Source organism: Macaca nemestrina, chromosome 4 (assembly GCF_043159975.1).
Source record: "Macaca nemestrina isolate mMacNem1 chromosome 4, mMacNem.hap1, whole genome shotgun sequence".
Lineage (NCBI taxonomy): Eukaryota > Metazoa > Chordata > Mammalia > Primates > Cercopithecidae > Macaca > Macaca nemestrina.
The window spans coordinates 95375729-95397166 of NC_092128.1; the positions used below are offsets into that span (position 1 = coordinate 95375729).

General features: G+C 40.8%; 1 protein-coding gene across 4 annotated transcripts in view; it reads right to left on the reverse strand.

Annotated features, from left to right (window-relative positions):
- The window catches only part of GSDME (gasdermin E), a 59914-nt gene that overhangs the window by 36697 nt on the left and 1779 nt on the right, over positions 1 to 21438 (reverse strand). For all 4 annotated transcript variants that reach the window (XM_011731189.3, XM_011731187.3, XM_011731188.3 and 1 more), the window contains exons 2-3: positions 14651 to 14880; positions 9169 to 9361 (exon numbers count right to left, since the gene is read on the reverse strand). In XM_011731189.3, coding sequence (XP_011729491.1) covers positions 9169 to 9361; positions 14651 to 14861 — 404 coding nt within the window. In that variant the 5' untranslated portion in view covers positions 14862 to 14880. The remainder of the gene's footprint in view (positions 1 to 9168; positions 9362 to 14650; positions 14881 to 21438) is intronic.

A 21438-nucleotide genomic window follows, 5' to 3' on the forward strand; every position in this document is an offset into this window, starting at 1 on the left:
GCACTCCAGCCTGGGTGACAAGAGCAAAACTCTATCTTAAAAATAAATAAATAAATCAAAACTACAAAAACTTTTCAAGATATAGACTGTACTATAAGATATAAATAGGGAAAAAAAGGAAAAAGTTAAGCAGGGGGACAAAGTTAAGGTGTGGAGTTTGTATTTATTTTCTTTTTGCTTATTTGTTTATGCTAGCAGTGTTAAGTTGTTATCAGCTTAAAATAATGGGTTACAATAATGGGATACTATTTGCAAGCCTCATGGCAACCTCAAACACAAAACTTACAACAGATACACAAAAAATAGAAAGCAAGAAATTAAATCATACCACCAGAGAAAATCACCTTCACTAAAAGGAAGACAGGAAGCAAAGAAAGAAGACCACAAAACAAATAATAAAATGGCAAGAGTAAATCCTTATTTATCCATAGTAATTGAATATAACTAAACTCTCCAATCAAAAGACATACACTGGCTAAATGGATTAAAAACAAAATAAAAACAAGACCCAATGATCTGTTGCTTACAAGAAACACCCTTCACCTATAAAGACACATATAGACTGAAAATAAAGGGATGGAAAAAGATAGCCCATGCAAATCGCAGCCAAAAAAATGCAGGAGTAACTATATTTATATCAGACAAAATAGATTTCAAGACAAAAACTATAAGAAGAGACAAAGAAGGTTACTATATAATGATAAAGGGGTCAATTCAGCAAGAGGATATAACAATTGTAAATATTTATGTACCCAACACTGGAGCACCAAGATATATAAAGTAAATATCATTAACGCTAAAGAGAGAGATAGGCCCCCAATGCAGTAATACCTGGAGACATCAACACCTAACTTTCAGCATTTGACAGGTCATCCAGACAGAAAATCAACACCAGACTTAATCTGCACTACAGACCAAACGGGTCTAATAGATACATACAGAACATTTCATCCAACAACTGAAGAATACACATTCTTTTCCTCAGTACATGGACCATTTGCAAGGATAGACCATATGTTAGGCCACAGAACAAGTTTCCAAACATCCAAAACATTGAAATAATATCAAATATCTTCTCTGACCACAGTGGAATAAAAAAAACTACATAGCAATAACAAGGGAAATTTTTGGAACTATGCAAATACATGGAAATTAAACAACATGCTCCTGAATGACCAGTGAGTCAATGAAGACGCTAAGAAAGAAATTGAAAAATTTATTGAAACAAATGATAACAGAAACACAACAGCAAAACCTATGGAGTACATCAAAAGCAGTAGTAAGAGTAAGTTTATAGTTGTACATATATCAAAAAAGTAGAAAAATTTCAAATAAACAGTCTAACAATGCATCTTAAAGAACTAGAAAATCAAGATCAAACCAAACCCAAAGTTAGTGGAAGAAAAGAAATAATAATGATTAGAATAAAAATAAATTAAAATGAGGAAAACAATACAAGAGATTAATGAAACAAAAGTTTGTTTTTGAAAAAAGATAAATGAAGTTGACAAACCTTTAGCCAGACTAAGAAAAAAAGAGAAGACCCAAATAAATAAAATCAAACATGAGAAAAGAGACATTACATTAATACTACAGAAATTCAAAGGATCATTAGAGGCTACTATGAGTAACTATACACCAACAAATTGGAAAACCCTAGAAAAAATGAATAAATTCCTAGACACAAAACCTACCAAGATTGTACCGTGAAGAAATCCAAAACCTGATCAAACCAATAACAAGTAATGGGATCAAAGCCAAAATAAAGTCTCCCAGAAAAGAAAAGCCAAAAAAAACCTCATGGCTTCAGTGCTGAATGTTAGCAAACATTTAAAAAAGAATGAATACCAATCCTACTCAAACTATTCCAAAAAACAGAGGAGGAGGGAATACTTTCAAACTCATTCTACAAGGCCAGTATTACCCTGATACCAAAACCAGACAAAGACACATCAAAAAAAAAGAAAACTATAGGCCAGTATCCCTGATGAACAGTGATGCAAAAATCCCCAACGAAATACTAACAAAATGAATTCAACAATACATTAAAAAGATCGTGACCAAGTGAGATTTATCCCAGGGATGCAAGGATGGTTCAACATATGCAAATCAGTGTGACACATTATATCAACAAAATGAAGGATAAAAACCATTTGATTATTTCAACTGATGCTGAAAAAGCACCTGATAAAATTCAACATCCATTCAAGATAAAAAAACTGTACATAGAAGGAACATAGCTCCACAATAAAAGCCATATATGATAGACCCACCAGCTAGTATCATACTGAATGGGGAAAAACTGAAAGCCTTTCCTCTAGGATCTGGAACACAATAAAGATGCCCACTTTCACCACTGTTTTTCACCATAGTACTGGAAGTCCTAGCTAGGGCAATCAGACAAGAGAAAGAATTAAGGCATTAAAATTGGAAAGGAAGAAGTCAAATGATCCTTGTTTGCAGAAAACATGATCTTATATTCGGAAAAACTTAAAGACTCCACCAAAAAACTATTAGAACCAATAAACAAATTAACTAAAGTTGCAGAATGTAAAATCAACATACAAAAATCAGTAGCATGTCTATACAACGACAGAGAACAATCTGAAAAAGAAATCAAGGAAGTAATTCCATTTACAATAGCTACAAATAAAAGTAAATATCTACAAATTAACTTAACCAAAGAAGTGAAAAATCTCTACAATGAAAACTATAAAACACTGATGAAAGAAATTGAAGAGGACACAAAAAAAACATGGAAAGATATTCATGGATCAGAAGATGTTCGTGGATCAGAAGAATAAATATTGTTAAAATGTCCATACTACTCAAAGTAACCTATACTTTGTAGAGATTCAATGCAATCCCTACAAAATACCAATGATGTTCTTCACAGCAATAGAAACAAACTACCCTAAAATGTATGTGGAACCACAAAAGATGCAGAATAGCCAAAGCTATCTTGAGCAAAAAGAACAAAGCTGGATGAATCACATTACCTGACTTTCAAATTATACTGCAGAGCTAAAGTCATTAAAACAGTATGGTAATGGCATATAAACAAAAATATAGACCAATGGAATGGGATGGATAATCCAGAAATAAATCCATACATCTACGGTGAACTCATTTTCAATAAAGGTGCCAAGAGCATACATTGCAGAAAGAACAGCCTCTTCAATAAATGGTACTGGGAAAACTGGATATCCCTATGCAGAAGAACGAAACTAGACTCTCTCTCACCATATACAAAAATCAAATCAAAATGGATTAAAGACTTAAATCTAAGACTTCAAACTATGAAACTACTACAAGAAAACATGAAGGAAACTCTCTAGGACATTGAACTGGGCAAAGATTTCTTAAGTAACATGCCACAAACACAAACTACTAAAGCAAAAATGGACAAATGGAATCATATCAAGTTAAAAACTGCACAGCAATGAAACAATCAACAAAATGAAAAGACAACTCACAGAATGGGAGAAAATATTTGTACACTATCCATGTGACAAGAGATTAATAACCAGAATATAAAAGGGGCTCAAACAACACTGTAGGAAAAGAAGTCTAATAATCTTATTAAAAATGGGCAAAAGATCTAAATACACATTTCTCAAAAGATGACATACAAATGCCACACAGGCATATGAAAAGGTGCTCAACATCATTGATCATCAGGGAAATGCAAATCAATACTACAATGAGTTATCACCTCACCCTGGTTAAAATGGCTTTTATCCAAAAGGCAATAAAAACTGCTGATAAGAATGTGGAAAAAAGGGAATGCCTGTACACTGTTGGTTGAAATGTAATGTAAATTAGTACACTATGAAGAACAATTTGGAGATTCCTCAAAAAACTAAAAAAAGAGCTACCATACTATCCAGCAATCCAACTGCTGGATATATACCCAAAAGAAAGGAAATCAGTACTCTGAGGAGCTATCTGCACTCCTACATTTATTACAGCACTAGTCACAATAGTCAGATTTTGGAAACAACCTAATCCTCAACAGATGAATAAAGAAAATGTGGTAAATATATACGATAGGCTACTATTTAGCTAAAAAAGGAATAAGATCCTGGGCTGGGCACAGTGGTTCATGCCTGTAATCCCAGCACTTTGAGAGGCTGAGGCAGGTGGATCATGAGGTCAGGAGTTCAAGACCAGCCTGGCCAATATGGTGAAACCTCATCTCTACTAAAAATGCAAAAATTAGCCAGGTTTGGTGGCGAGCGCCTGCAATCCCAGCTACTCGGGAAGCAGAGGCAGGAGAACTGCTTGAACCCGGGAGGCGGAGGTTGCAGTGAGCCAAGATTATACCACTGCACTCCAGCCTGGGTGACACAGCAAGACTCCGTCTCAAAAAAAAAAAAAAAAAAAAAAAAAAAAAAGGTAAGATTCTGTCTTTTGCAACAACAGGGATGGAACTGGAGGTCATTATGTTAAGTGAAATAAACCAGGCACAGAAAGATAAACTTCACATATTCTTATTTGTTGAACTAAAAATTAAAATGATTAACCTCAAGGAGATAGAAAGTAGAGGGATGGTTACCAGAGGCTGGGAAGGGTAGTGGGAGAGTGGTAGGGGGATGCGAGGATAGTTAATGGGTACAATAAAAATAGAATGAATAAGATCTACTATTTGATAGCATAACTTTAGGATACCTAAAGAATGAATAAAATCTAGTACTTGATAGCATAATTTTAAGATACCTAAAGTCAATAATAACTTAATAGAACTTTTTTTTTTTTTTTTTTTTTTGAAACAGAGTCTTGCTCTAAGGCCCAGGCTGGAGTGCAGTGGAGCAATCTCAGCTCACTGCAAGCTCCGCCTCCCGGGGTCACACCATTCTCCTGCCTCAGCCTTCCAAGTAGCTGGGATTACAAGCACCCGCCACCATGCCCGGCTAATTTTTTTGTATTTTTTAGTAGAGACGGGGTTTCACCGTGTTAGCCAGGATGGTCTCGATCTCCTGACCTCATGATCCACCTGCCTCGGCCTCCCAAAGTGCTGGGATTACAGGCGTGAGCCACCACATCCGGCCTAATTGTACATTTTAAAATAACTAAAACTGTATAATTGGATTGCTTGTAACACAAGGGATAAATGCCTGAGGTGATGGATACCCCATTTTCCATGATGTGATTATTATACATTGTATGCCTGTATCAAAACCTCTCATGAGATATATTTTCCCATTAAAAAAATTCCTCATTAAGAAATATGTCATACATCCCATAAATATATGTGTTTGTGTGTGTGTATATATATATATATATTCAGTGTAATTTTAAAACATTTAAAATAATTATGAAGATTTATCATTGTCATAACATTGCATTAATATACTGGTTTCATATATAATTTATTTAATTTGGAATTCCTAATAAAGAACCAAACTTCTTATTCCTGTATGTGCATAGAAAAATGTAATCTGCTTTACCAAAATTCCCTTTACAATATGACGAAGAATAAAAGTGGGATGTGCCTTTATGGTAACACCCTCCTGAATCCCCAAATAGCCAGGAAAGCACAACATAGCACGGTCTCTGGAAAACAGCCAGGACCGAGGCCCAGGACTCAGGGGAAGGAGCTGACAGGTGTGCGCACTCCAGAGTCCACTCACTTCCAGACATTCAGCCAGCAGAAAGCCTTAAGAGATCATCTAGTCCAACTATCTCACCCACAGCTGGGGAAACTGAGCCCAAGGGCAGAAATAGCTTACCAAGTTGACCTAAGTTATTGACCAGGAATAAACTTACCAGACCCTAGGAAATTAGAAGCAACAAGCTGGTGGCAGAAGTGGGGTGGGCTGTGGCTTTTATACTTATGGTAGTGACAAATGGCAACTGACCACGGAAGACAAGGTAAACAAATGAAAAGAGCGTATTACAGAATAATGAAAGAGCTTATTAAACACAAAAATGAAAGAGCTTATCACAGGAATCCGAGTCACTACGAAAAAGACTCAATAAATTTGTTATTCTCCATTAAAAAAAAGTACGTGATATATCTTAGAATGGTTTCCATCAAGAATGCTAAGATCTGCACAGAGATTGCCTTCAAAGGGGTCAGCTCCAGGTATCCGGAAGGTTAATTTCTGTGGAATGCCTTCCTGCCCAGCACAGGCTTGTTTTTTCAAGGACAAAGTTTGTTTTTGACATGTGCACACATTTCATAGACAATAAAGCTAATATTCTGATTTTTGAGGCCTAAAATAACTTGTATGCAGATGACAAGTTATCTAAATGACCTGAAATAAAAGTGACTGTAAAGAAGCCCTCAGGAATGTACCGTTCTTAAGCATCACGAACTGCCACTCCCCAAGTCAGGCATATATCAACAGCACCTTATCAATCCCAACGATGTTATGGGAGTCCAAAGACAGGCAGACGACATGGACAAGAATTTATTACTCCGGCATGAAGTAACAAGAATGTTAGCTTTACTGAGCTCCACGCCAGGAGCAGAAGTCTTACCTTCCCGCGCCTGTCCTCCCCTCCCCTATAGTTCACCGTTTCCTCCTAGCAGGCTAACAAGAGCGAAGTGATTCTGTGATAAGATTCCTCTTTGGTTTCTAGTCCTTGTATTTATTTTTTATCATGCTTCTGGTGGCACCACTCCCCGGGGCATCCCTTCCCCCATTACCGCTAAAAGTAACAGGACTCCCGAATCCAAGTGATCTCATCCCCGTGTCCAGGCACCTCTAGGTGAGCAGGCCTCGCCATGCACATGTACCTGCTCAGGACGGTTTCTATTCCATGATTCACCCACCAGGTATCCTCCCCAGGATCTCAGATTCATGCTTCGGCCTTTACGTTCTGTGCTATCATTTTAATGACTTTTACATGATTTAGAGGAAAGAACAGGAGCTTTGGAGCCAGAAAATCCTGGGTTGAATCCCAGCACCAGCATCCAAATTGAGCTCTGTGTCTGGGAACAAGTTATTTCTCCTTCCTGAGCCTTGGTGCCATTAAGTGTAAAAGGAGACGGCTGTGCAGAGTCAAGGAGAGGCTGCATATAAAGTGCCTGGCACACAGTAGGTGCTCTGCGGATGCTCCTTTCCTTACCCTCCCACGCCCCGACTCCCTCTTCCTCCAGTCAGAACTGTTGGCTCTGGCTTCTTTCTCTCGGGAATGGTTTTCTCCCATCTCTTGTTGCCGACCCTCCTCATGTGCTTCCTTTTGGCAAGAGCTTCTACACCTGAATCATGAAGAGTGTTTAAAAACCTGTATCGAGAAATGTGATTATAGAGCATTGCCAAACTGTGCTTCTTGAAATAGAAATAACGAGACTACAAAATGCAGCTAAGCTAGAGAGGGCTGCGTGAGACTGAGGGAGCAGAGAAGACGCTCTGGACACCCCCCACTTCCCTTTTCCCCTTCCGCAGTGACACCAGATTTAGCAAATGAAAATGTAAGACACTCAAATTTTCATTTCAGATAAATATCAAATATGTTTCTAGTGTGTCCCGACAATTGCAGTTGAGAAGAAAAATGGCACTGTAGCAAAGATAAGCTGTAGAGAAAGGAAAATAAATCATGACTGCCAGAGACAGAGGCAGCTGTCCCTTCTACCTGGTGCTACCAGACAGAACTTCAAATTCTCTGACCAAAAGGGAACCCCTGGCGGAGTCAGAGCTTTGTGTGATTGCGGAGTCCTAGAAAGTGCCAGTAGGCAGTAAACACACAGCCATGCTCCTTCAGCTCCAGTAAGCATGGTGGTTACTGGAGAGGGGCTTGGGACTTGAAGATGGCAGCTGCCCAGGCACCCTCAATAAAATCCACCCACCTAATGCTATGTGGGTTTTATCATATTTTCTATTAATTTTTAAACATAATTTTGTGGAATGAGCACATATTTAATATTCCATATAATCTTTAAAGTGTTGCAAAAGATGAAATAAGCCAGTCATACTTAAATACAAGTGAATTTTCTCTTAATTTATTTGGCTTTGAATTTTTGCTTTAAAAGAATAAAGGGGAATAAAATTTCACAGGAAAATGCACACGTTACTGTACAAACTGAAATATCATCCCCGCTGAATTACTGCAATAACTTCTCAACTGGACTCCCTGCTGCTGCCCATCCAGTCTCTTCTCAACTCAGCAGCCAGAATGATCCTTCTAAAAAATAAATCAGATGACGCCGCTTCCCTGCCCAGAACCCTCCACTGGCTCTCAGTAAGTGTGAGCCTCGCCAGTGGCCTTCAAGGTCCTGTGGGTCTTGGCGCCCCATCCCTTTCAGCCCCTCCAACTCTCCTCTCCTGCCCTCCTCTCGCTCACTGGGCACCGGCCACCCTGGCCACTGCCCAGAGCCTCCTGCCCAGATGTTCCTGTGCCTTCCCTCCCCTCCTGCAGGGCTTTGTCCTAATGCCAGCTTCTCCATGACACCTTCTCTGGCCACTTTCTAGGTTCATAGCCCCCATTCCTAGCACATCCTAGCCCCTCTCACTGTTGCCGATTCCCATCAACCTACTGCACATTTTACTTTAGTTGTATATTTGGCGTCTCTCCTCACTGGAATGCAAGGCAGACATTTGGGCATTTTGCTCTCTGCGGCCTCCCCAGAGTGTAGAATAGTACATGGCACATAGGATGCACTTGATACAATTATTTTTTGAATGTTGAATAAACATAAGGTAAGAATAATGATGACTCATACTGTAGTAAGATGTATTTACCAAAAGCCAAACAATGAATAAATGTGCGGTTTTCTTTAAGACTTCAAAAACTAAAAACAGCTCTTCTTTTCGAGCTTTTTTATGCACCTCTCACTTGCTTTCTTCTTTTTTTCATCAGAAAATTGTAGTCAGAAGGGGGTCATGACTTCCTGGTTCTAAAATTAATATTCAAAAGTGCAGGACAGAGCATTTTCACCGTTGGCATTTTACAAATCATGTGATTGAAGGAAGTACATATTTGCCTGAAGTAGCATCCTTTGAAAGTGCTTCCCAAGTCTCCCCGCCTCAGGCTAAGAACAGTCAAGCAATTCCAGACTAAAGAATGTGCTCCTCATGAAATTTCAGCATAAGTGCATTCAATACACGTTTATTGATCAGCAGAGATCAAATCTGTTGCCCTTTTAACAAAGGTCCAACTGAATGACCTTTAAATGTGAGATGTGTCAAAATCCAAAATGCCAAACAGAAGTCTCCTTACCTCTCGGCAGAGTCTCTGATGAGCTGCTGCAAATCCACCTCCTGCTTCCTCAGGGTTCCAAACGAAGACTGGCTCTCCACACGGCTGCTGCCCCCCAGGTTCAGCTTGACCTTCCCCAGTGCGGTCTCCAGGGTTCCACTCACGTGGTTTGCAAACTTGCCCTCGTATCTCACAAAGTCTGACTCCACGACCACTGGAATGGAGGAGACGAGCAGAGGAAGCTGATGATGGTAAGGCCACCAAGGTGTCTTGGGTCACTTAGCTTTCCAAGCCTATGCAGAGCCCTGGAAAGCAGGAGGCTAAGCTGGCAGCCACGCTGTGTGTGGGGGCAAGAAAACGAGGCAGCACGTGCATGTGTGTGTGTATATGTGTGTGCATGTGTATGTGTCTGTGTGCGTATGTGTATGTTTGTGCACGTGTGTCTGTGTGCGTATGTGTATGTTTGTGCATGTGTATGTGTCTGTGTGCGTATGTGTATGTGCATGTGTATGTGTGTGCGTATGTGTATGTTTGTGCATGTGTATGTGTCTATGTGCATATGTGTATGTGTGTGAATGTGTGCGTGTGTGCATGTGTGCGTATGTGTGCATGTGTGCGTGTGTGTGCACATGTATGTGTCTGTATGTGTGTACGTATGTGTGTCTGCATATGTGTCTGCGTATGTGTATGTGTCTGCGTATGTGTCTGCGTATGTGTATGTGTATGTATGTGTGTATATGTATGTACATGTGTGTATGTGTCTGTGTGTGCATGTGTGCGTGTGTATGTGTATATGTATGTCTGTATGTGTATGTATGTGTATGTGTGTGTGCGTGTGTGTCTGTGTATGTGTGTACCTGTGTATATGTATGTGTCCATGTATGTGTGTATGCGTGCGTGTGTGTGTTTGTGTATGTGTGCGCATGCGTGCGTGTGTGTGCATATGTCTGTGTGTGTGCGTGTGTGTGTGTGTGTGTGTGTGTGTGGACTGCGGGCGCACAGTGCACCAGTGACCAGGGCTCCACTAGAGGTTTTTCTCTTTCATTGGTTTTCAACCCCAATATGTATAGAAAGGTGCACAGAAAGGACTAATGAATAAAGTGAGCGCCTGTTTAACCACTATCTAGGTGGATCAATAGGCCATTTTAAATGTGTACTTTTCCAAGGTGAAGACGGAAAGGGACCAGACAAAGAAGACACCTGAACAGAGCGAGAACAGCAGCCCCTATTCTGGATGCAGCACGAGAGGACGGCCTTCCTTGGACACCTAGGCCTGTCCAGGGGCATCTTGTCTACCCACCCAACAGTCTTGGAAAACAATCCCCTGGCCCTATTACCATCTCCAATCAAATTATTCCCTTCCCATATTTATGACTCTATCTCTGACCTCTACCCAGTCATTCAATTCCTTATCATGCAATTCCTTATCTCTGACTTCCTGATAAGGTCAGTGGACATGCCTTTTTAAAAATGATAGATGTCTGATCTCATATCTGACCTGTCAGCCTTCTCAAATCGCCAGGTTTCTACTATTCTCATTTTTAATCCAAACAAAAACCACCCTAAAAATAGTCTCTGTATGGTGGCTCACATTTGTAATCCCAGCAACTTAGGAGGCTGAGGCAGGAGGATCCCTTGAGGTCAGAAGTTCAAGACCAACCTGGGCAACACCAGCTACCCTGGAGGCTGAGGTGAGAGGATCACCTGAACCCAGGAGTACAAAGTGACAAGTTAGCAATGATCATGCCACTGCATGCCAATCTGGGTGACAGAGCAACACCTTATCTCTAAGAAAATACAAAAGTTATAAAAAATAAAAATAATAATTTTAAAAATAGTCTCTATCATCACCATTTGTTAAGGAGACATTAAGAGTCCACTAGGAACTTCACACTTGGCCTTTTCCATTGTCCTGACCCAAGGCTCTCCTGGGCTCCCGGCTGTACTTCACAAGGTATTCAAACCTACCTGCACTCTGAAAGGCTTCTTTCCATCCACTCACTGCCCCAACACCCAAACTTCACCTACACTTCTTCCACTGCAATCAAGAAAACCCACTCCTCAACCAGGGTTAATCGGAAGCAATTACCACTCAATCACCTTTGAAATTTATAAAACAGAGAATCATCTCTCGTACCACCAGCCCAAAAATAAGAATGGTGTAAAAATGTATCCTATTCAGGGCCTTCTTTTGTTAATATCTCATGGAAAACAAACACTTTGGGCAATGCCTTGTGAAGAAGGGCAGAGCAGAAATAAAGAGATTAGGATTACATCCCTACTCTAATATTACTAACTAGGAGAATTTGGGTAATGTTCATTTCCCTGAACCTCAGACTTTCATGTGCAATCTGGAGATAAGTAATGATACCTACCTGATGGGTTCTGCTGCAAGTTGATGTATGTAAAGCATGTAAGGTAGAGCCTCACACATAGCAAAGGCTCAATCTCTCCACTGTGTTTAGGCCAGAGAAATATCATTTCCTGATAAACAGGACAGTCCTAGGTTCTACAAAGTACAGCAAAGACAGAAATTCCATCTTCAGGACACAGGTCTGGTCTTGGGCTTATTACTGCTCCTGGAAACCCTGTCCCCAAGACAGGATCCACAGCAGGAAGGAACAGTCACCATTTGTCTGTGAGTTCTGAAAAGCCACTGTAGACACACATCCAAAGAAGATGTCATTTGTGCATACTTCTGCATCAAGGTGTCAACTGCTGTTGGTGGAAGGGAAGAAATGAGGGGACCAACAGGCCATCACTGGGACTGCCAACACCAATCACCACCCTACACCCTTCACAGCCCTGGGCAACACACGCGCCAGTGAGGCTGCGAGTGAGAAAAAATAACAAAGGTAAAGCATCCTGACTCTACCCAGTAGACAAGATAGAAGACACTTCTCGTCGCCGCCCTAACACCAACGGGACACAGAATCCAGGGTGAGCTCTGACCTCAGATGAGCGTGCTCGTGGATTCTTCGCCGGCAGTGATCGCCGCTGGCCTCACCAATCCAGCACAAGTCTCTGTGATCTTTCAGGACACCACAAAAGAGGCATTTCACATCACAGAACAGTAAAACTCCAATTACTCAGGAGCTCCTGGTCTATTTTGTCATTTTTTTCCCTCTTGTTCCTTTTCATACTTAGTTATTTCACCATTCAATAGAAGTTCTGCCAGAAAGCACACAAATTCCTAAAGGGGAGGGTGATACGAACTTAGTATCAATTCATTTGCCTATTGTGTGGCAGCTCTGACTGGAGACAGCACTGACTGGAATCCTTTCCTGGAAGAAAGTTTGAAGATTATCTGTAAACAAAAATTATCTCCTCTACCTCTTTTCCCCTTTAACAGAGATGCAATCACAAAATTAGAGAGTTCTAGAGCTGAAAGAGGATTCAGACATCATTTTGTCCAATAATTAAGAGCTGATGAGATTTTCATATATCACCACATTCCAAAAAGTAATGTAGCAATGAGTAAGTACCAAGTCTTCAAAAAGTTCCCATCTTCTGGTCCAGTAATTCTCTAAGAATTTATGCTGAAGCAGTTGCCTAAAAAACCACAACAAAAATGCACATAAAAATGCTCATTGCAGCCTTACTTATTAATCATTATTATTATTTTATTTTGGAGACAGGGTCTCACTCTGTTGCTCAGGCTGGAATGCAGTGGCATAATCATGGCTCACTCCAGCCTCAACCTCCTGGGTTCAAGCGATCCTCCCACCTTAACCTCTCGAGTAGCTGGGACTACAGGTGCATGCTACCATGCCCGGCTAATTTTTCTATTTTTTGTAGAGATGGGGCTTGCCACTTTGCCCAGGCTGGTCTCAAACTCCTAGGCTCAAGTGATACACCCACCTCGGCCTCCCAAAGTGCTGGAATTACAGGCATGAGCCACTGCACCCAGCCTCAACGTTATTTATTAAGCACTAAATTGTAGTGGTTAAGCAAATTAGGTACATACACTCAAAGGAATATTACGTGTTTGTTGAAAACTGTATTTAAAAATACAGTTTCTTCCATAGGTAAAAATAACCTATGGAAGAAAACAATGTTAAGTAAAAAATAAGGAGTATATAAAAATTATATACAGTATATTTTCTTTTCTTTTTTTTTTTTTTTTTTTTGAGATGGAATCTCACTCTGTCACCCAGGCTGGAGTGCAGTGGCGCAATATTGGCTCACTGCAACCTCGGCTGCCCAGGTTCGAGTGATTCTCCTGCCTTAGCCTCCTGAGTATCTGGGATTACAGGTGCCTGCCACCATGCCCTGCTAATTTTTGTATTTTAGTAGAGATGGGGTTTCACCATGTTGGCCAGACTGGTCTTGAACTCCTGACCTCATAATCCACCTGCCTCAGCCTCCCAGAGTGCTGGGATTACAGGCGTGAGCCACCACGCCTGGCCTACAGTATACTTTCAATTTTGTTATTAAAAATCAGATCCAGAGAAATAAAAGGCTACAAACCAAGTGTTAATGGGAATTAACACATGATGGTAGGATCTTTTATGCTTAAATTTTCTTCTTCAGCCCTTTCTATATTTTATACTGTACTGTAACAATACATCTGACCCCAGTTTTGATGTCTGACTGCTCTCAGCTTCTGAGCCCCCACTCCTCCTTCTCTTCCTTTTGCACATCTGGACAAGCTGATAAGAGATCCCAGGTGCTCTGTCCATGGTGTCACTGAAAACTCAAACCACATAAACCCATCCCCCATGCAGGGACCAACGCCCATCTCCACTCACTAATCACAATAAAAGCTGAGCCCATCTCCTTATCCCCTTCTCTGTGGCCATTTTTGGACCAGTTTTGGAGACTGTCCTGCTTTCCCCAGAAAGCATCATTATATGAATAAACATTTTCACACCTTCTTGATGCTTATGTGGCATTATCAGTTCAACACCAAACCTCATTTGGGGTAGGTGATCCACCCCACTTATGCTGAGTGGCCACAACATGTACAGTAAGCATGCCTTACTTTTATACTAAACTGCAAAATTATTTTTAAAAGGTTAAGCTATAATGTGTCATGTCAGGCCTGCAGATTTTTGTTCATTTTAAGAAAGGATATGCTTTTAAGATGACGGGCAAAGAAACAGGAGAATTCATTATAAAGTATCTAGACTCAAGGCAATACGTTCATTAAAGAAGAATCATCAACCAGGCACGGTGGCTGATGTCTGTAATCTCAGCACTTTGGGAGACCGAGATGGGTGGAACACTTGAGGTTAGGAGTTTGAGACCAGCTTGGCCAATATGGTGAAACACTGTCTCTACTAAAAATACAAAAATTAGCTAGGCGTGGTAGCAGGTGCCTGTAATCCCAGCTACTCAGGAAGCTGAGGCAGGAGAATCACTTAAGCCCAAGAGGCAGAGATTGCAATGAGCCAAGATCACACCATTGCACTCCAACGTGGGCAACAGAAACTCCACATCAAAAATAAAAAAAAATCATCTTTTCTGAGACTAATTATAGACGATACACAGGGAAACATACCCGGACTCGGAAATTGGTCTTCTATGAGTACATCACCAAGGGTGAGGGATAAAAACTGGTACTTGGGTCTCTGCCAGCACCAGTGTCTCTTCTTTTTTGTCACCAGACTTAGAAGCTGTAACTTATCAGAGTCATTCAGATTTGATACTGCAATCAGGTCACCATCAGCATCAACTTCTTTAAGAAAATTCCTTGTTGCCTTGGCAAACATTTTGAAAGCTCCAGATTACCTGAAAAAGTAAAGTTATCCTAAAATCAAATAAGAAGTTACTATTTTGTGGCTTTTTTCCCTAAAATTATTGTATTTCTCCCTATTCACAACAGTTCACATGAAAGAATATCTTCTTCCTAAAAGGCCCTCTAGTTTGACTTTAGCGGATAATAAAGAACTCAAATAGAGATATTGAAAGAACATATATATACCAATCAGGATATAATAGGTTATGCTTCAGAAACAAACAATCCCTAAATCTTAGTGGTTTATAACAATAGGGTTTATTTGTTGCTCATACTACTTGCTCAATACAGGGGTACAAGAGAGTTTTGTTTATTATGGTTATTCAGGGATCCAGACTGAAGGGAAAGCCAGCATCTTGAACGTTGTCAACCATTATCCAAGAGGAAAGAATTCTGGAAGATCTCACACCAGCAATGAAATGATCTGGCCCCAAAGTGACACAAGGAAGGTTGCTTACAGCTTGTCAGAACTAGTCACATGGCCTCAACCAAAAATAAGGGCCAGAAAATACAGTTTTATCAAGAATCTGGAAGGCAGGCTGGGCATGGTGGGTGATACCTGTAATCCCAGCATTTTGGGAGGCCAAGGTAGGAAGACTGCTCAAGCCCAGGAACTGGAAACTAGCCTGGGCACCATAGCCAAACTACTAATTAAAAATTTAAAAATTAGCTGAGTGTGGTGGTGCACAGCTGTAGTCCCAGTTACTCGGGAGGCTGAGGTGGGAAGACTGCTTGAGCCCAGGAGTTCAAAACTGCAGTGAGCCACGATCATGCCACTGCACTCCAGCCTGGGTGACAGTACAAGATTTTGTCTCAAAAAGGCAGAGAGCTGGGAATATTTGTTGAACAATAACATACTGACTACCGCAATAGATAGCTTACCTATGACTACCTATCAGAAGGGTCAAAGGTGCTTTTTCTCTACACTGTGTGATTTCTCATATTCAGATATGAAAAGTAACAAGCTATGCCTTTTTAACCCAGAAAATAAAGGCATAGTCATACTTTAGCAGGAGCAGAAAAGAAGAGACACATTGGAAGATATAAAAAAGGAAAATACTATATTCAGGAGAAGCAGCATAGACTGTTTAATAAATGCTTTTGGAACAACGGGCTAACCATCTGGAAAGAAAAAAACTGAATTCCTCTCTCATACCATACATAAGGCAAATTCCCAATGAAATCAAGAGGTTTCTTTGAGGAAAAAATGAAACTGTGAAAATACTAGAAAAAATAGAGAATATTTGTACAATTGCAGGATGAGAAGGGCCTTTAGAAAGACAAAGGGCAAACTGAGAAAATAATTGTAATATTTATGACAGGGAACAAAAATGCTTAATATATTTTTTTAAAAATTTTATAAATCAAGTTTTAAAATACTGTACTCCAAGAGAAATGTAAGCAATGGTTCTAAACCATTCACAATACACAAATTGCACAGAGCATGTGTGTATGTATATATATATATATACACACACACACACACACACACACACACGTATAATAAATTACCACATAAAAAAGAAGAAAATAACATTTTTACAAACTATCCATGGTCAAAATGAAAAGCTCTAATGGACAAGAATAATGTTTTATTTTTGCTTGCACCCTGGCGCCTGGCACAGTTGCATAGTCACACAGTTCTTAGGATTTAAGAGATGAGACTAAGCTCAGACTTTAGCTCAATCCACTTTAGCATGAATCTCTTTTAGGGCATGGGAAATCATTTGTCTTACCGATCACTGGTTCTTTTCTATAGTATCTTTTCTTAGATTATTATGATGCAGTAGCTACCTGACCCTGTTCTTGTATATTAACACTAGGAATGAACATTTAAGGAAAAATTCTAAAACATGCAAGGAAGTTCCTTTCTGATAAGGTGAACTGCAAAGCAGCACGACTAAGGATGCTCAGGCTGTCATCTGTAATTAATCTGTTACTATGTCATGCATAAGAATTTTGCATTCAATGGAATACTCATTTATTTATTTACCAAATCATCAACTGAATCATTCACTAATTTTTCTTGAGTACCTACTATACTACTGTGTTTAAGCACTTAGGATACAAAGACAAAAAATAATCTCTCTCTCAATGAGCTACTAGTTTGGTGGCCAGATGGAGAAATAAACAGCTTAGTTTTATGTTAGCTACTGGCAGAGATTGTTCCAGGGAAAGAACCAAGAAAAAGGCATCTAAATGTCATTGGAGAGAGGCATACTGTCACAGAAGTCCTCCTGAGGTCGACGACATCCAAGCTGCATTGTGTAGGCTAAGTAGAAGTAAGCCAGGCAAAGGAGCACTGTATGGATGCTGTAGCTGAGGAGAAGCCATTATGAAAGCACAAAATTTGCAGGAGGTGGTGGAGGGATGGGAAAGACAGTGCCAAGCAAATGGGTTACCACTGAGCTTGAGATGGCCCAGGAGACATTGTATTGATCTGCCATCCACCACTTTGACAGACTGGAATGACTGGTCAAGCTCTGAGCTTGACTCTTGCACTGGAATGCAGCATTCCAGAGTGGAGAAGGGCCAGAGACAAAGCTGCGGAGGCCCCCAATCCATGTCCTGCCTCTCCTGCAGGGCAGCCAGGGAAGCAGGTGCCATTGGAGGGTGTGTGATCAGAATGATCCCTTAGAAAAATCTTCTAGAAGCAAAATAGCAAAGGGACTGCAGGGGAGCAAGATTAGAGATGGACAAAAAATGACAATGCTCTGGACTAGGTCAGTGGCATGAAGATAGAAAAGATACTGGTTTGGTGAAGGTCGGTGATGAAAGAAAGAAGGCCCCCTGGGGCATCATCCTGGTATCCCAGGTGCAGGCTGGGAGATGAGAAGGAAAAGCCAGTTACCAAGAGAGGGAATTCGAAAGTAACAGATTTACTTTGCCAAACAGGGGACTGGGTCTCCCCGAGGGCCTGTGAGAACTCGTCCTGCTAGTCCTGAAGAGCCACAGAACGATCTGCTTTAGTTTACCACTGCTGTCAGGATCTCCACTGTTACGGCTTCTATTCTTTTCTGGGACGAGCTGAAAGGGAACTCACTCACGCACTTGCCTTCAGATCACACAGGTTTCTGTAGAAACCAAATCAGGCTTGCCATTAAAAAGCAAAATAAAACCCATCTGCTGTGAGTGGGGAAACCTTAGTAAAGACACCAATCCTCCCCCACAGGACTTAGACGGTAAAACAGAGGAAATTCCTAAATTATTTTTTAATGGTTTTTTTTTTTTTTCATCTAACATCAAACAGCTCATTTGGCTTCTTGACAGGGTAGGGTACTTTAAGGAGAATGACTGGAGGTGGCTATTTATTGCTTTGTAGGTTGTTATTAGACTCAAACATTTTAATCATGGAACTCTGAGAATATCCTCCTGGTGAAGTTAAAGTTAGAGGTTTCTTTATGACTATTATGTGTGAATTGTACTGACATGGTTCAAAAATCTAAATTATGTAAAGGCTACACATTGAGAAATCCCATTCCTGCCCAGGCCCCAATAACGCTTTCACTCCTCTCCCCTTCAGCCAAATTTCCTTCATATTTCTTTACACACGCACTGCTCAGCATCTTGCTTTCTGCCACATACTCCCTTATGCAGAGGGATCATTGTGCATTTTACTTGTCCCATGTTGCTGACCACTTGGGTTATTTCTAAACTTCTGTTATATTAAAGGTGTCCCCAGTAAATACCGCATACAGATGTCCTCTTCATAAACAAACAAATGTATCTGAAGGGGAGATCCCTAAAAAAGAGATTGCTAGAACAATGGGTAAATGCATCTGTAATTGTAGGAGTTGTGCTATTCTGCAGTCTGACCAATAATGTTCAAAAGTATCCATCTTAGCAACAGCGTATCATTAGACTTTTGGATTTTTGCCAGTCTGATAGGTGAGAAATGGAATCTCAGCCTAGTTTTAGGTTGTGTTATTTTTAATACAAATAAGATCAAGCATCTTTTATTTTGTGGAAAGGCTTTCTGTATTTAACTGTGTCCTTTGCTCATTTTCTATTCTTGCTTTTTCTGGCTTTATTTCCAGGAATGTTTGATATAATAAATCTACTAAAATACAGGCTAGGAACAATAGAATTTATAATGCAGCATTAGGGGACAATACACTGCCATCATCATTCTCAAACACGTAAGATAACTAGTCAGCCAGGAAAGATTAAAGAATATGGCCAGGTCCAAATAAATGAAGGCTCTAGATCTCAAGTTGCCTGACACAGACAAGCATGGTCATGTCTCAGCCAAAAGTCAGACTCTGGATTAAAAGTTTCACAATGCTCCAATTTGGGAGAAGATGAAAATGTCCTCAGGAGACATCATGCTCAAATAGCTCATGGCCTAAAAACTCACCACACTTCACAGTTGTTACAATAGATCATGGGCTCTCACACAGAGCCTTAAAAGTTATATTAGCAGCCGGGTGGGGTGGCTCAGGCCTGTAATCCCAATACTTTGGGAGGCTGAGGTGGGGCGGATCACCTAAGGTCAGGAATTTGAAACCAGCCCGGCCCAACATGGTGAAACCCCGTCTCTACTAAAAATACAAAAATTAGCATGGCATGGTGGCAGGCAGTAATCCCAGCTACTCGGGAGGCTGAGGCAGGAGAATCACTTGAACCTGGGAGGCAGAGGTTGCAGTGAGCCGAGATCATGCCATTGCACTCCAGCCTTGGCAACAAGAGTGAAACTTTGTCTCAAAAAAAAAAAAAAAAAAAAAAAGTTGTATTAGCAAACAGTCCTTATTCACTTGTCTGGCTTCCCAGCTCAAAGCAGGTGAGAACTAAAAAAGCCAAACCAAATGCAGTAAGGATATCCTAGCTCAAGTCAGACTCCTGGACAAGAGACCTTCAGGGGCAGACACCACGAAAGCAAGACAATGACACAAAGCTAGCAAAGCACACAGCCAACTGGAGCCACTGGGAACAAACAATCTTAAAAATAGTTGCCAGAGTAATGACTGCAGGAGAAGATAACTATATTCACTACTGTCTGTTAAGACTGCTTCAGAGTCATGGAATTGTCTAGTTTTTGAATTAGAAGAGAAACCTCGTTCTTTCTCACACTCCATTCAGGATTCTTCTTAAGAACCGCTCCTGTTGAACCCTGGGCCTCATGCTTGCACAGTTCAAGAGAAGAAACTTCAACATCAAAATACTCTAGACAAACAGAGGAGCCTTTTGAGTTGAGTGCCTGCTATGTTCCAGGCATGGGGCTTACTGCTTTATACACATTTCCTTATTTAATCTTCACAATAACTCTTTGAAGCAGGCATTGTCCACATTTTACAGATGAGGAAGCTGCGGTTCAAAGATGTTAAGTAACTTGCCCAAGATCACAGCAAAGAGAGAAGCAGCCCTGACATCTGGGAGCTGGCCTGGTACTCTCAGGCCCTGGTGTTGCTGACCATTAGTAATGTCACAGAGCATCAACATCAGGCAAGGCCACTCTTGTCATGATAAATCAACATGGAAACAAGGCTGCTCTGTAATCATACCTGAACACAGACAAAGCATGAACACGTTCAAAGCACAAAACTGATCAAATACCACCCCGCTTCCAGTCATTAGCAGTCCTGATGAGTGACTACTGCTTCCTGACCAATCACAGCTACAGCCTCTCTCTGGCCTTCTCACCTTTTTGACGAGATTTACTAGGACACTCAGTCACAGAATTTCCCCTGCTTCCTGACCACATCCAATTCAGAGCAAAGCCCTCTTTCCCCAAATCACCTGCTACATGCCCAAATCCTCTGTCCTTTCTAACACCTCTTACTGAGACACCTCAGGGTTCCCCGTGGTGTCCCTCACTGCAAGGAGAAATAAACCAACTTATTGAACTGTCACTGTGTTCCTGGAGGTCTTTGGAGGGCATTGAACATCACATAGAGAATCAGTGCTGAGCCAAGATTCCACCCGAGATCCATCTGACTCCAAAGCCTGTGCCCTTGGCCACTCTACTCTGCTGGCTCCCTGTTCAGCTTTTTTTCTGTTCTAATGTGGGCCTCATATGATTCATTCTATAACATAAGAAAGTGCCCTTGAAAGGGTAAACCGCAGTTACAGTGGAAACAAAAATCATTGCTATGGAACATGTGTCATTTCCTTTCTATCTGGGGAGATGAAATATGGCTGTACTTGTCTACTTGTCTCATGGTTAACAATTTCAGCACACTTTGAATTAGTTTTAGTTTTCTAGACAGCAAAGTGCAATTGGGTCTATTAAATTAGAACAGAGGTGGCATCTTTTCTTATCTTCCTATGCCTATGGCCCAGTACCTGAACTCATTTTTAATGAGAAGACAACTTAATATTTCATCATTTTTTTCTAAAATAAAAATCAGTATGTGAACTCAATGATGGTCATAAGACAGGCATGAGCTTGGAAAGAGAGGGAGAGTGAGGGGGCAAAGGCTTTGGGGAAGTGGAGTGGGTAACAGAAGACAGCCTGGGTACGAATAGAGAAGATGCGGTGTGGTGGCAGGCACCTGCGGTCTCAGCCACAGGTGGATGCGAGGATTCCTTGAGCCCAGGAATTCAAGGCTGCA